Source organism: Pelodiscus sinensis, chromosome 8, assembly GCF_049634645.1.
Source record: "Pelodiscus sinensis isolate JC-2024 chromosome 8, ASM4963464v1, whole genome shotgun sequence".
In the NCBI taxonomy this organism is placed as follows: domain Eukaryota; kingdom Metazoa; phylum Chordata; order Testudines; family Trionychidae; genus Pelodiscus; species Pelodiscus sinensis.
In genome coordinates this window covers 61,953,476-61,969,148 of record NC_134718.1, presented here as the reverse complement: position 1 = coordinate 61,969,148, position 15,673 = coordinate 61,953,476, and the positions used below count along the sequence as shown (strand labels likewise).

General features: G+C 38.9%; 1 protein-coding gene across 2 annotated transcripts in view; it reads right to left on the bottom strand.

Moving 5' to 3' along the window:
* GFRA1 (GDNF family receptor alpha 1) overlaps nucleotides 1–15,673 on the bottom strand; it is a 230,390-nt gene that overhangs the window by 85,037 nt on the left and 129,680 nt on the right. For both annotated transcript variants that reach the window (XM_006121312.2, XM_014572648.2), the window contains one exon: nucleotides 1,780–2,119. In XM_006121312.2, coding sequence (XP_006121374.1) covers nucleotides 1,780–2,119 — 340 coding nt within the window. The remainder of the gene's footprint in view (nucleotides 1–1,779; nucleotides 2,120–15,673) is intronic.

Sequence of the window (15,673 nt, the reverse complement as noted above, 5' to 3'; positions counted from 1 at the left end):
TATCACTGAAACCTGCACTATCAAAGCACGAAGCAATAAAAAATGGTGGCACTTTTGAATGGTTCACGGTACACGTACTCAAGTAGGATACTGTCAATTCAGCAGTGACAGGAGCACCAGACGTCACAATTTGTCTCCTATGCATGGGATATGCGAGAGGCCAGAAAAACTCAACATATTTCCCCTCTCCACCTCCTCCTCCCCGTAATCTTCTACTCCTCTTGCATTTATTTGTATGGTAAGAACTGAAAGTCTGGACTCTTGGATTCTGTTCCTGGCTCCCTGGTGATTTACTATGTAACCTGGGGCAAGTCACTTAACTGTTCCTTATTTTATCCATCAGTATAACATAAGTATTACCCCGGGGTAAAGTGAGATAATGTTTGAAAAGCATTTTGAGAATCTGGTGAAAATTCACATTCTACATGCAAATAGTTGTTATAACTAGTACAGAGAACCCTCACTACTTCTTAGTCTATTAGTCCCTACGGATCATAATTCTCAGCATCAGTGGCCTTGCCCTGTTTTTCATTGGAGGCCAGAAGCTTGGGGCCAGCACCATGACAGCAGGGACAGTAATAGGTAGCTGGAGATTTTCCTTGCATAGGAATTCTTGGGTTTTGGAAAGCAAGTGTAGCCAGCTCAATGCCTCACTCCCTGCTCCTCTAATGAAGAGAATGTGCTGCATGCCGGTGACACTAACCTGCTGGAATGGCCCCATGTGGAGGACATTACAAGTGAGAAAACTATGAGAGCCTAGGGTCTGCTTTAATCTGTGTTAGAGTTGAATTGGCACTTCTGCTTCCCCAAGGACAGAGAGAGAAAGCTGCTATTTATGCCCAGTCACCTCAGGTGCATAGAGCAGCCCAATAGTTTAATAGCAGAGGGCTGTAGCAAGGCCTTAGTCATACTATATCTTACTTATTTTTTACAAAATATGCTCCAGAACAATTAAGATATATTTCAATCACACAGAATGTAATGCAGTATCCTTTACCTCTTAAAATTATGTTTGCTTTCCTTACTTGTTAATTCACAACATTTGGGTAATACACACTGGATCTTCCCATTCCCAATTAATGAGATTCTAGCATATAACTTTATAAATACACCATTAGTACAAAGGCCTTCTGACAAATATACAGACTGTAACTGGAAGTATGAGGTTTTCTAGTGGCACCGAAGGCCTTGTATGCAGCAGAACCAGTGCAGGGAGCTTGCTCAAGGCACGAGAACAACTTCCGCCCTGCAAAGGGTACCCCCTTCCCAGACAGACACACAGAGGATGAAGAGGGTTTGGGAGCTGGACTAGGGAATCAACAGCTACTGATACATTAATCAAACAAAAAAGAAATGAGGAGAGGTGGGGGTGGCAGGACAAAACAGTCCAAAGCTTACTGCATCTCTAAAACTGCAGCAGGAACTGATCCACACCCTGAGCGGGAGGATTCCCATACTGCAGAAAAACCCTATGAACAACCTGTATAGTAGGGCTCTGAACACGGTCCAGGTTATGGCTCATATCCACTAACAGTTACACTATTATTCACAAGCAACATTAGGGTCTTCAAATATTAAACATTTCCCACCAGCTCTTTCAGCTCGTCAATTATGAAAATAAACTTGCAAGTCACCATTTCATGAAGACATGTAAAGGAAAAGTTCCCCCTCCCAGCACCCCGACAATCGTACTCCCCGGTGGAATTTCTTATTCAAAGTCTTGGCAGTTTCTGCAGCTCCAAAGGTTCTCCCTGCTACCTCAAGTCACTGTCATCTTACCTGCAGATGTAATTCTTTTTGCACGAATCCAGTAAATTCAAGCAGTTTGGTTTCTCCTTGTCCTCATATGAACACACAGGAACAATAGTCTGCCGTCTCCTTTCTGTACAGGCCGTATCTCGACAGGAGCAGAAGAGCATCCCATAGCTGTGCTTTGGGGGAACTTTGTCAAAAAATACCCGAAGAGCCTTATGACACTTCCGTTTGTTGCAGATTTCATTAGATGTACTGCTGGTACAGGGTGTTATATAAGCAGATCTGAACTTCTTGCAAGTATCATTTAGGTTACAGGCTTTGGCTGCATCCAAACAATTGTTTCCCTTTGAAAGTGCTGGTTCCACTGTAAAAATAGTAAGAAATATATCTGGTTTAATATTGTGTTTTAAGGTTTGTATCTATTTCACAGTTAATGAGATCTTGAGCATATATTTGTCAGCTAAGAAATCTTGGCTGCCAGAAAATGTGTCCGCCCCTTATGTTTCTTTGGCTCATAATTTAATGAGAGAGAAAGTGCATAAGCATATGTTAAAATTATAATGGTGGAAAATGAAGGATGACTAAAGTCAGTAGGATTGCACTTGATCTACCTTGTAAAACAAATACAGTAAAAGCATACTGAGCTAATTAATCCCTGGTGTAACTCCATTAAAATCAATGGAGTTGCAACAGACAAAAAACTGTTCACTGTGAAAGACCGCAGTGAAGACACAGATTCCTATCGTTTAGTCATTTCTCCAAAAATCCCACTATAAATAGCATTTATAACCCCATTGATGAGCATACTTCCCAACCTTTTAAAAGTTTATATGCTCATTCTGCAGAATGTACAGACTACATGCTTATTACTACAGAGTTTATAAGGTACAGAGTCCACAGAACTTGAAAGGTTAGCACATGCAGTTGAGCACCTAAGAGCTCTGTAAGCCCACCCTACAAACTTTGTAAGCTCCATGCTTACCTCTACAGAGCCAGCAAGACAATTTAAAGAAGACCATAAGTACACCCTGAACCTTACAATGTCTATGGAGGTTAGTCAGTATTAAAGACACAGGCCAACACACGGGAATACTTTAAAATACATAAAAATAGACCATGTGCCCTATGTGCAAATCTATGGAAATTCAGAGATCAAAACATTTCATTAAATGTGAAGGATGTAATTATACATTTTGCAAATTTGGTAGATTTTATCTGACTATTAAAGTTTTACAAAATCCAGTCATTTGAAAGTGAAGTAAACTGGAATTAAGGGTAGACAAATAATTTTGAACTGACATGAATAATCAGGATCAATCCAACACTACAGATGCAAGAATAGTCATAACTCCCTATTATGCATAATTTCATTTGAAAGCTAGAACCCAACACCATGTGGCAAGCTCTTAAAATGTAACAGAGTTGCTGCCTCCGGAGCATGGGGGTTGGAATGCCTGGAGCATCCTTTCTTCGGAAACTTTACAAAGGCTTTCTTGTAGTTAATAACATTCTTTCTTGGTAATAAAATAGTCAAAAGTTCAAAGTTTATATACTCATTGGACAAAGTGTTTTTAATCACAGAATCATAGAATACTAGAACTGGAAGGGACCTCACGGCAGGACTAAGCACCATCTAGATCATGGTTACTCAAGTTTGGAAGCCCCGGGAGCCACAATGATACTCACAGTACATGCTGAGGGCTGCAACTTAAATGCAAATATATATGCAAATAGCTTCTTTCACACGGACAGGCATGAATACAAAGATTAAGTCAAGACTACACAACACGCAGGCCCCATATAAGTCAGTTCTGCTGATATTAATAAAATGTAATATTTGCCACATTTCCACCCATATGACAGCATTTTTAATGAGCAATGACAGTCCAGGAATTTCATTACTAAAACACACATCAACAGAAGACCATTATATTGACTCACTGTTGTGGAACATGTTCCCAGTGGAGGCCATCTTCAAAGGATCCCACCCACAGGCCACATGTTGAGCCCCACATAAACCTAAACCGCACCATGGGACACAAACAAACGAGCCACGAGCCACATGTTGAGTAGCCCTGATCTAGATCATCCCAGATAGATGTCTATCCAACCTGCTCTTAAATATCTCCAGTAATGGAGATTCCACAACCTCCCTAGGCAATGTATTCCAGTGTTTAACCATCCTGATAGGAAGCTCATGATCCTATATATTTTTGTTAGTGAGATTAGAATCAAGCTCTATCACTTAAACCATGTAATACCGGACCACATATACTTAGTTTAGAAAGTAAGAGAAGTGTTTTAAGACACTGCACTGCGTCTTAAGAGATCTGAGGTTGATTCCCAACTTTCAGGGAGACTAACAGCACGACCTGTGGCAAGCACCCTAAATCTTTGTCTCTCTCACTTCCCCATCTGTAAAATGGAGATAATTATAGTCTCCTATTTGAACGGGATGAAAGTATAAATTAATATTGTAATGTGCTCAAATATTATGGGGATAGAGCTGTAAAAGCCTATAAATAGCAAGAGCTTAATTATTTGAAAAGCTAATTCCATATGCACATGAAGCAAAGTGTGACAGGTCTATAGAATATATAATATTTTCATTAAAAGGACAAAATTTTAATTATTCCAATGTCCTTAGAAGAGACACTAAACCAAAATATGTAATGTGGCCTTTGAGAAAAGGTAGATAGCACCATGGAGTTCATGTTGCATGCCTAACAATATAAATGATTTTCATCACATTCAGACATTTGGTTTGGGGATAATCTTAACATTATTATAATGTTAAAATGTTGTACTACATTAGCATATAATTATAACCTTTACTCAAAAGTTTTTTTCTGTGATACAGCATATAGAATTATATGCTAAATTGAAGTATAATTGCCACATAATCTGTAGGGCATATAATTAGGCAATATATGCATAGTACATACTAATTACAATGTGATTACAGAGTAATTACATGCTTATTTGTGCCTGGAAGGCAAATGTTAGACTGACCTGTTTAAGCTAGGATGGCCTAGGATAAGCAGTTGCTATGAATCTGTGGATGAGTTTTGAACTTGCATGCCAACACAAACACATCATTTATTATTACAGCCTAAAGAACTATTTAAAAATGACTGTTTACAATCATGCCTATTATTATATTTTAAGGTACAAAACATGGTAAATGCAGCTATGGAATTAAAAAGTGCTCTAAATGTTAGCACTTTGGGAAAAAAATGAAAAAGTGAAGTTTTTTATGATTTTCTTAAAGAACATAAGCCAAATGAAGTGAAAATATAAATAGTGGTGAAACTTATGTTTACTGAAAGTTGCAGTAGGTATAAATTGTTCAGAAAACAACTGTGCTATTTACACTCACTCAAAAGCAATATACATTTACTTTCTTCAGGTTGCAACAATCTGAACTTTGTTGCTTGTCTTTTGTCCTTTCTACTTTGCTACTTGGGAATCCAGTAATATTTATTACAATATTATACAGGTTGAACGTCTCTAATCTGGCAACATCCGTGGTCTGGCATAATTTTAGTTAGTCAGAGGTCCATTTATCATGGGTGTGGCCAAGTTTCCCGTGGTTCCATAAAGTTTATTTAGAGCCACCAGTCCGGGCTCTCAGTGCTCTGAGCTGTTATTTAGCTGTAATTCAGGGGTGGAAAACCTTTCTGGGATTGGGAGCCACTCACCCACAGAAAAATCAGTTGGGGGCAGTACAAATGAAAAGCCAACTCCCCCCCAAAAAAACCACCTCTCACTGACGTGGCCAATAACTGAAAAGGAGAAAGACACTCCCCAAACTCCCCTCAGAAACCAGAACTTGGGAGGGCAGCCTAGCAGATTTTGTGTGCCCTAGACCTGCGATGGGCAGCAGGGGGACTGAAGCGACAGTGCGGATTCCCCAGTGCTGGGGGGGGACAAGGATGCGGGCCTAGAGCCTCGGAGGCTTGCATCTGGCCCCGAGGCCTGAGGCTCCCCACACTTGCTTCTAATTTATCCTTAAATGTCTTCCTCTGCTTGCTGGGCTCTTAGAAGTATTGGTAATGCTGCTAAACACTATTGACCTCTTATGATTTGGCAAATTCTCTTATTCGGGACCACTCAGGTTATGAGGGTGCCGGACTATAGAGGTTCAATCTATAGTTAACTTTTTAAAATTAATACTTATTAGAGTAAAAGTGATATCTAATCAGAAGCATCAGTGTTTGTACTGAATATATATACACAATAGACTTCCGATAATCCAGAACCTATGGGACCTAGGTGGTGCCGGATTATCAAATATGCTGGAATATCAGGAGGTACTATAAACTGGTTATATATATACTGTATACATTATATACTGTATATAAAGTGTTCTTAACCCTTTTTATTGAACGTACGGTATACAGCATACTATAATGTTTTAGTTTTTGTAAGCCTTTTTTACCCTTTTTGCTCAGTTCAGCTGCTGCCGCTGTTACCTCGTGACTCATTTTTTGCTGAAGCTCACTCACTATGCTCTTGCCATTTTGATGCCGGACTATCAGGAGTGTCGGACTATTGGAATTTTACTGTATATAAATTGAGCAGTCTCATGAATTCCAGATGTTCCTGAGCTTTTAAATCATGTACATTTAATGTAAAATTTACAAACTGAACCTACTACCTAGGTTTTATGTTACACTGTGAACGTATCATGTAACTTATTCTGAACTCTTTTGGTAGCTATAATGTAAAAATTCTTGCAGTTTACTTGTATGAACATTGAACATCACAGTTTCAGATAATTTCCATTTCACAAAACGGAAGCTAAGATGAGAATACTAATCTGACTTTTATGTGGTATAAAACATATAATACATTTTAGGTTTAATAGATAACAGTTACATAATCATTTACAATTTGCACTTTATCACAGACTCAAGCCAGAAAAATCAAATGTTACTTCACCTTTCCTATACTGTGTCTCTTCTCTCTTGCATCTAGTTTTCAGTCTCAGGTCATTGACTACACATAATAAAGATTTATGATTGTCCAGGAAAGAGTGACTCTAGATCACCCATTAATCCAGCGATGTGCTGGAAGAGGTAGGTGTCCCATAGATCTAGCGAGCCCTTTATTAAAATTTTGCCACCAAACTCAAAGGTCATTAGAGATCATCTCCCTGCCTTTGATTAAGTGTTTTGCAAAGAACAGATAAACTAAAGCTTCAAAATGATTTTAGAACAAACAAAATGGATGCTTAGATTTTAATTTTCTTATAAGACAAAGTAATTCACAGTGGTTGCCATTAAAATGGCAATTGCTCTTTGCAAGTAATTAGCATTAAGAAGATCATCAGTGTACACATGGAATACTGCAAAAAACTGCAGTAAATGTTGATTAAGGCAAAGGCAACATTGTGAAATGTTACTGATGACCACTCTGGCCTAGTCTCTAAATAGAAGAGGGGTGCCAGTGCTGCATGTAAAAGCCAAAAGTCAAAATTGTTCAGCAGACTAGGAGAGGAATCTGATGCTGCATTAAGGTACTGCTGGGATGGTCACCAATTTACTCAAGTTTTGTGGCAGAAATAAGGACAAAGAAAGGAACACGAAGGTACATTTCTCAGTGGTATGCAAGGATTGCAAAAATACCATCATCTCCTCAGACATAATATACAGGCAGTCCCCGGGTTACGTACAAGATAGGGACTGTAGGTTTGTTCTTAAGTTAAATCTGTATGTAAGTCGGAACTGGCGTCAGCCGCTGCTGAAACTGATCAGGGAGACGGGGAGCAAAGCCTTGGAGCACGCCCGCAGCGGGACAGAAGAGTTCGCAACATCGGCTATACCCGTATTCCACATGCACCCTTTGTTTTTCCTTGCAGTCTGCAGTGTGAAAGAAACGTAGGAAACCAGGGGCTTGAGTCTTAGCACTGCACAACTGAAGTGGAGTATAGTTTATAAGACTATTTCATGACCTTGCCCAGAATAATTAAAAGGCATCAATTCACAGTAGCTTTGTAGTCCTGTAAATACAGGCAGTCCCCGGGTTACGTACAAGATAGGGACTGTAGGTTTGTTCTTAAGTTGAATCTGTATCTAAGTCGGAACTGGCGTCCAGATTCAGCCGCTGCTGAAACTGATCAGTTTCAACAGTGGCTGAATCTGGATGCCAGTTCTGACTTACATACAGATTCAACTTAAGAACCCCAGGCATCCCCAAGTCAGCTGCTGCTGAAACTGATCAGCGGCTGATTCCAGGAAGCCCTGGCAGGGGGACGGGCTGCCCGCTGCCCACGTGTTCCGCCGCTTTGCTCCCCGTCCCCCTGGTCTGCAGACTGGACCAACCGAGCAGCACCCCAGCTGCTCTGCCCCAGGCATCCCCAAGTCAGCCGCTGCTGAAACTGACCAGTGGCTGACTACAGGAAGCCCCTGCCCCTGGCAGGGGGACGGGGAGCAAAGCAGAGCAAAGCCGAGGAGCACGCGGGCCGCATGTTCCGCCGCTTTGCTTCCTCTCCCTGGTCTGCTGGAGACCAGGGAGAGGGCCCCGTTCGTAAGTGCGGATCCGAGGTAAGTCAGATCCGCGTAACTCGGGGACTGCCTGTATGTAAAAGATGTAGCTCGAGATAAGAGGGTGGTAAGAAATGTGAGATAGCTTGCATCCATGGCTAGGATGTAATACAGCCCCAAACCAGCGTATGGTCTAGAAAAGGGGTTGGCTACAAATACTAGTGAACCAATCATAGAGTGCAGGACATAATGTCAAGTCAAAGGTGAGGTTTGTGGCAGTTAGTTTTAGAATATATAGTAATGATTTTGTATAGTTTGACTAACATATTAATAAAAAATGCCAGTTATGAGTCCAAATTTGAACTGATTTCTTGGATTACAGAGAACTGGATAAAGTATTCTTCCCAGAACTGGATGAGGTGTTCTGGATAAGCCAAGTGGAAAAGGTATGGGGTCAAGAGAATACCAACAGAGCTAATGCTTAAAAGTTACCTGTGCTCATTTCAACCTTGCTTCTGCTCTCATAAAGGTCAGCACAAAAATGCCAAATGTCCCCAATGATTCAGGATCAAGCCTATGAAGTCTTTTTCATATCTATATTAGAGCACAGTCATCTTTTATTCTCTGCTATGAACAGAATGACATCTTATTTGGAAATGTAACTCTTTTTGCACAATTGAAAAATAGTTTTGCATAAAATTTTTATTTTGGTCACACTAGAGTAAAATTTGTTAAATTCATTATTTCACTAAAAATTAGTCGGATTTACAATCATCTAACTAAAAAGAACTTGGCTCATTATTCCTAGTTTTACCTCCCTCCTCTAAGGTATCTTATACAGAAAGAGAAAGAGCTGCATAAAACACTGCAGCTTTAGTGATGCTAATAAAGAGCTCTCCTGTTGGTATAGTTAATCTGACACTGTGAAAGGCAGTGCCTACATCAGTGGGAGAAGCACTCCTGCCAATATAAAGCTGTCTACACTGTCACTTGGGCTGGTATAATTACATAGCTTAGGGTGTGAATTTGTTCCACTCCTAAGCAATGTAGATATACCAAAGGTTTGCTATAGTGTAGATCTGCCCAGAGTCAGAATCTTGCTAAAAAAATTTGCAGAAGCTGCTAACTGATCCAGTAATGTAGTCTCTCATATTGCACCAAGGATTTCAACCCAAACCTAGATGGATTTAGGATATAAAAGTTCCTTCTAGTCTATAACACAACACTAGTATCAGGCACAAAATATGCATTATAATGTCCTTATACAAAATAAATCCCTCTGGAGAAGAGCGCTCTGATCATTTCACATACAATTCATGCACAGTATTGAATCAGAGGCTGGTTTTGTGATATGGAATGCTCTGAGTACAGCTTCAGCTAATCTCCTCTAATTAATTTTCCCTGGACTATTCAAAGTGACCCTATGTTACTGCATATGCTGCTCAGCTATTCCATTCAATATATTATTTAATTTAGTCAGATACTAAGTGGACAGAACTAAATGGACTGAAATTGTACATGCAGCTATACAGAATAAAATGTGAAAGTGTTATGGTGTACATTGTCTGCATGGTAAGTGATTTACTGCACACAAAGTTCACAAGACACAGTGCAAGACTGTTTACCAAAGCCTTGCCAATTTACAGGGTAACTTTCAGCATTTCTTTTTATTACTGCAGAATTGAGTTCACAACTTGTTTCCTCTTTTCTTCAGACTTGATTAATTACCATGTTAACATAACTACTGTTCTCTCTCTTATAATGGGCTCAGTCGAAAATGCTGCCCCAGCAAAATAAAGAGGAAAAAAAGCTCTTTGCACTAGTATTGCAATCCTTTTTCTCCTCACTATTTTTCAAATTTAGGTTCCATTCCAATAAAGAATGCATGAATATCATAGCAAATCAGATAATACAAGGCTGTGACCCTTGTAATTGATCTTTCAAGCTTCTTTTTGCTTTTTCCAGTGACATGGCAAAAATTACATTTAACTGTGCCTATTGATACTTGAGAATATTCATTGTTGATCATATACATTGTTTCAGAGAGATTATATTACACAATGATGAATTTCTACTGCCCTTCCTCCCCATACCTACAATTTCGTTAAGCCTTAAGCTGTAAACAAACCTTCTTTGGGGCAAAACTGGAAAACTAGAAATATAGAGCCAAATCTCGCAATCCTTTTTCAAATGAAAACTCCCATTCAGTTCAGTGGGATTATTATTACTATAATACTTGAGTGGGCTCTTCTATATATGGGGCTAAATCTTGCTAATATTTTACAAAATGAACCCTAATAAAAGTGGTTCTAAAATCAAGTCTGAATCATATCTATCCATTCCTGTTACACATATACATTTAAACAATACACAGACCATGCTAGACCACTAAAAATTTATATCTGTAGTCCATGTTTTCCAAGTCACATGACCACCAATGTAACATAATTAATAGTTCTCTCTCAGCAAATGCAATCATATTTTTAATTAGCCTTTTCAACCTTCTGCACCTTTTACTTTTGTTATACATTAAATCTTGGCACTTTTTCTCGAGTTATGTTTGATCAAATGTTAAACAGATGAAAAATTATCTTTAGATTTAGTCATGCAGTCCTTATTTGTTACAAAGATGACAGTATTGTAAATATTAAGATAATGAGAATTGTTATAAATTAGATATAGGACAGACACTCTGAACTTTGTGGCCATGTTCCCACCTAATTTTTGTTTTGGCAGCTTACTGTTATTTAATGGCTCTGGCTACCAGGAAACTGGCTTTTGAAAATTCTCTCTCAACCTAATTATAATTGCTCTGTATAAATCATACATTGATCAATTATAAAAATGTTAGGGTCATACATTATTTAAAACTTAGCATTTGAATCCGCACAGCAGGAGTGCAGGAAATTCCTACGCCTCTCTCTTTGTATACTAACAACTGCCTTATATCTGTAGTGGTGCCAGTTACTGAAAAATAGATACAAGACCTGCTCTCAGTGTAAATGTGAACTTACTCTATGGACTTCAGCTGAAAGCAGAATTTGGTCCAAAATATTTTTTTCTAGACAGACAAGCTTAATGTTCATTATATATGAACATTAAGGATCAAATTCTTTCCTCATTTATAATGGAATAAATCCATAGCATTACACTGAGCTCAACTGAGTTTCTCCAGATTTACACCAGTGAAACAGGGTATGTTCTTATGTTAATAAGATGACATACGTGTATTTTATTTATATATATAATGTTTATAACAAATTATTATTTTGTAAATTATTTTCTCACGCTATCTTGCAAGTGCTAAAAACATACTTATTAGTGGATAATGAAATATTTTAAATATATGTTTTAGCTAACATAAAGCTGATTCCAAGACAACAAAGGTCAAATCTGTTTGGAAAAAATAGGTCTGATAAGCGTGGAACAGATACTAAAAGGAAATGATCTTTCACAAAGGCTAGCAAAATATCCAAACATTTTTCAGTAATGCCATAAACCCTTAATTGGATTTCAATTTAGTAATAGACATCTTAAGACAGACCATTCTAATAATCTAATTATGTCTTATGTGTCTATGCCAGATACTATCCAACTGTTCTTTGACTTTTTGTACTCAGTTCAGTTTCAGACAACCATATTTGCTATAATATGTAACTACAGGGCTCGCTCTAAGCTGCAATATTTTGAAATTTCCAAACAAATATTTTTAATGCTATAGTAATGTTCCAAAGATAGTTTTGCCAACAAAATGATATTTTAGTATTGCTTTGTTTTCATTTTCATTATGCAATAAAGTAGTTAGAATTACTTTAGGGCTGTGTTACACATTTCATATTGAAAGTGAATGCCTAAAAATGTTGGGCAAATATAAAATACGTCAAAACAGTTTCTTACAAAAGAAAAAGAACTATATTCAACAGCAGAATGATTTTTCACCTAGTGGAAACAAAATGTGTGTATCAAAATGGAGGGGGAACCAGAAGGCCCAAGGATAAATTCTACCTTCTGCAAGAGGTAAGGCCTAGAACTGCTCAAAATTCCTGATTTATACAGGAAATGAGACATACAGGCTAAAATTTTTAAACCCAACCACATGTTCTTAATTCCATCTTTGGATACCAAAGTGGGTCGCTTGATTTTCAAAAATGCTGAGCACCCAGCTGTACCCTGATTTTAGGAATTAGATGAAGAGATTCATCTTATGTCACAATGCCAGGTTCCTAATGACCCACTGACCTGGTTACTCTATGCACCAATTAAGGATTTACATTTTAAGCAGAGCAACTTTTTTTAATTGTTACTGGCAGACTTTGTATTGCACTTTATCAGAAAAATTTGACTTCTCCTAAGAACTGTGCTGTAGTCATAGAATATGTACTGTCCTTGTAATGGAAAAGCTTTTCCACTAAGTACACACACATGAAAAGAACCAAAAAGAGAACAACTATTTAGGCATTTTTTCTACCCATATTAGTGTTTTTAAGTGAAGAGTGCTCTCCAGACAGTGTCAGAATCTCTAAGAAGGATTTTAGACTATTGACCTGGTTCTGAATAAATAGTAGTAAGTAATGTAAGATGTAGTATGCTGGCATTTTATTTTAACTTTGCCTTAATAAAATATTTTAAAATGATAAAAGAAAATAAAGTGGAAGGGGAAAGTTCCCAAGGACTTTAAAAGTTCCTTTGAAGTCCAAGAGCAGAATTTTCAAAAGTCTCCAATGGGACTTAGGTGCTTTTAAAACTCCTTCCCTTCAAGGTTAACTTTAGGATCCTATTTTTAATAGCTGCACTTTTACGAATCAGAAGTCAAGTACCTCAACCACACACTTGCTTACTGAATCAGGAGACGGTTGCCTAATAATAAAGCGGGGAGAGTAGAAACAGAACCTTCTATGTGGGAAGAAGTGCTCTGTGTGGGCAGGGAAGGGAAGAGCTGAGGTCCAGGAGCCTACCACTGTGATTAGAAGAGCGCTTCTGAGGTGAGTGCTCCTACCCCATTTGATGACCATTTTGGAATGAGGAAGAAATTAGCATGATATGTGATCAGGGAAGGCCCCTTACAGACTGTGTGTTCCAGGTATATGCAGCATAGTTGTAGTTGTGTTGTCCCACGTGGTGGGTGAGGTAATATATTTCACTGGACCAACTTTTGTTAGTAAGAGATATAAGCTTTCGAGCCACACAGAGCTTTTCTTTGGTCTGGGAAAGTACTGTTGGGCATCACAGCTAAATATAAATTGGAACAGCTCATTTAGCTTAAGTAGTTAGCACATAATCAAAGGTACCACTCAAGGTGGAATGTCCTGTCTCAGGACAATTTCAGGGAGTACTAGACTCCTACAAAGCTGTTGGCTTGGATACAGTTTATTGGCCATAAGATATGGACATTCAGTTTGTCCCCAGCGGCCTGCCAGTCAATTGTACATTAAATACTCAATTTTCTATTACCACATCAATGTGATAGAACTTGCCTAGGGTTAAGAGGTGCGTGGGCTCACAGGGCCAGATCCCTAGATCTGATCAAACTGCATTCCAGGAGCTGGAATGGGTGTGGAGAGATGGTTAAAAGTTTTTTTTTCCACTCTTCTAAATGTGGGTGTTAACTTTCTGGTGGTGATGATGGTACTGAATTGGCATTCAGGCTAACCACTAGTCTAAGTTTTTCCAGCTTGAAGGAACTTCTTGGGCACCTGCTCATCCAGCCAGGGGTGACCAGGGCACAGCCATTTCCAGCCAAGCCTTTAGTCATTAGGGTAGCCAGGTGTCTGGTATTGAACTGGACAGTTCTGTATTTTTGCCTCCTGTCTGGTAAAAAAAAAAATTCAGAAAATATTGGACACCTAAAATGTCCAGTATTTTCTGATTTTTTTCTTGGCCAGGAGGCGTAAATCCCAGGCTGTTTGGCTCAATACGGAGGCAGCCTGGCAACCCTAGTGCTTACTGGGTTCTGCAGGGGAGTTGTCCAGCCTCGTGCAGGGAGGCAAGATGGAAGCCTGTTAGGGTCAAAAAGCCTCAAAAGTTTCTTAAAGGAACCACACTTTTTTTTTTTTTTTTTTTTGCGCTTAACTCTCGGGGTCTTTTTTTTTTTGGTTTGGTATTTTTTCAAAAACCAACTGGCAACCCACTTAGTCATAGCCCCTGTTTGCCATAAAATGCCTCCTGCACCTGGAAAAGAGATTAGGAAAAGAGCTTCCTGACTAACTTCTTATGGTCAGGTCTCAGTTCCCTGCGTGTCACCAATTCAGCAAAAAAGAGATAGAGGCAGGACCCATGATGTGGCCCTTAGTTTCCACCTAGAGAAGGGAAGGGCTGTTATGCAGTTGCTGCTGAGAGAGGAATAGGAAGCAGCCTGTGCAGATCTGGAACCAGGTAAAATCATAGAATTTCTCTGGGTTCTTCAGCTATGCAGGGAATCTTTAATCTGCATAAAGCTCCAAGAAAATCAGCAGCATTTAGAATCATCATTTAGACACAAGGAAAGAAAGTTAAGGATGAAAGGAGAGGGCTTGGATTGGGAATGGAGGAAACTCAAAAGAAAAATACTATAAATGGCAAAACTGGCATTTCTGTTTAATCATTATTGGTCATTCTCTTGTTCAGAAGAAGTTTTGGGATTACATTCATTGATGGCCAGCCACTGACATACATGCATTTATGTCATTCTAGTGCAGACAGGAAAAACCAATAAAACCTGCTGTGCACCAGGGAAGTTTGCATTTGGGATAAGCTGCTCCAGTACAAACCAGTGGCTTATAATAGCTTTGCATGTCTTCATTAGAGGTTTGTGTCATTTTATCTGTACTACTGACTCACTGTAGATGGCTCTAACTAGGGCAAATACTCAAAGTAGGAAAGTCTTTAGAAGGAATACTTACTTTGTGCTATTATTCATTTTGGAAAAAAAAAATGAATGGGGAATTGAGTGAGAATCAAACCTGACAACAAATAGCCAAAATAATGAAAAAAGAGAAACAAAAATATTTAACATGGAAGATGAAAAATCCCTTTGCATCACTACCCACAGGAAAACCCCACCTTCCCAAAAATTCCTCTTCGGATCACCAGGTAGAGGAAGATGCAGCTGTAGTCATGGCAAAAGGAATATCAACAAAGGGAAGAAGAGAGACTAAAATTGCAGGTCTAGCAGCACTAGCAGAGACATGAGCAGATGCTATAATTATGACAGCAGCAGTAGAGGTGGAGCTAATTTTGCCATCATGGCAGCAGTGAGACCAATAGTCAGAGAACAGCAATGGCAGCACGTATCATAGCAGCTATAGAGACATTGCATTATCTCCCTTTTCCCTATTGCTAACCAAAACTAATTGTGGCAGTGCTCTGTCCTATCTACTGAACAATCAGATTTGCATTCCATTAATCCAACACCAGCTGTTGTTCTTTTCTCTGCTAATTTGTCCAATGAAATC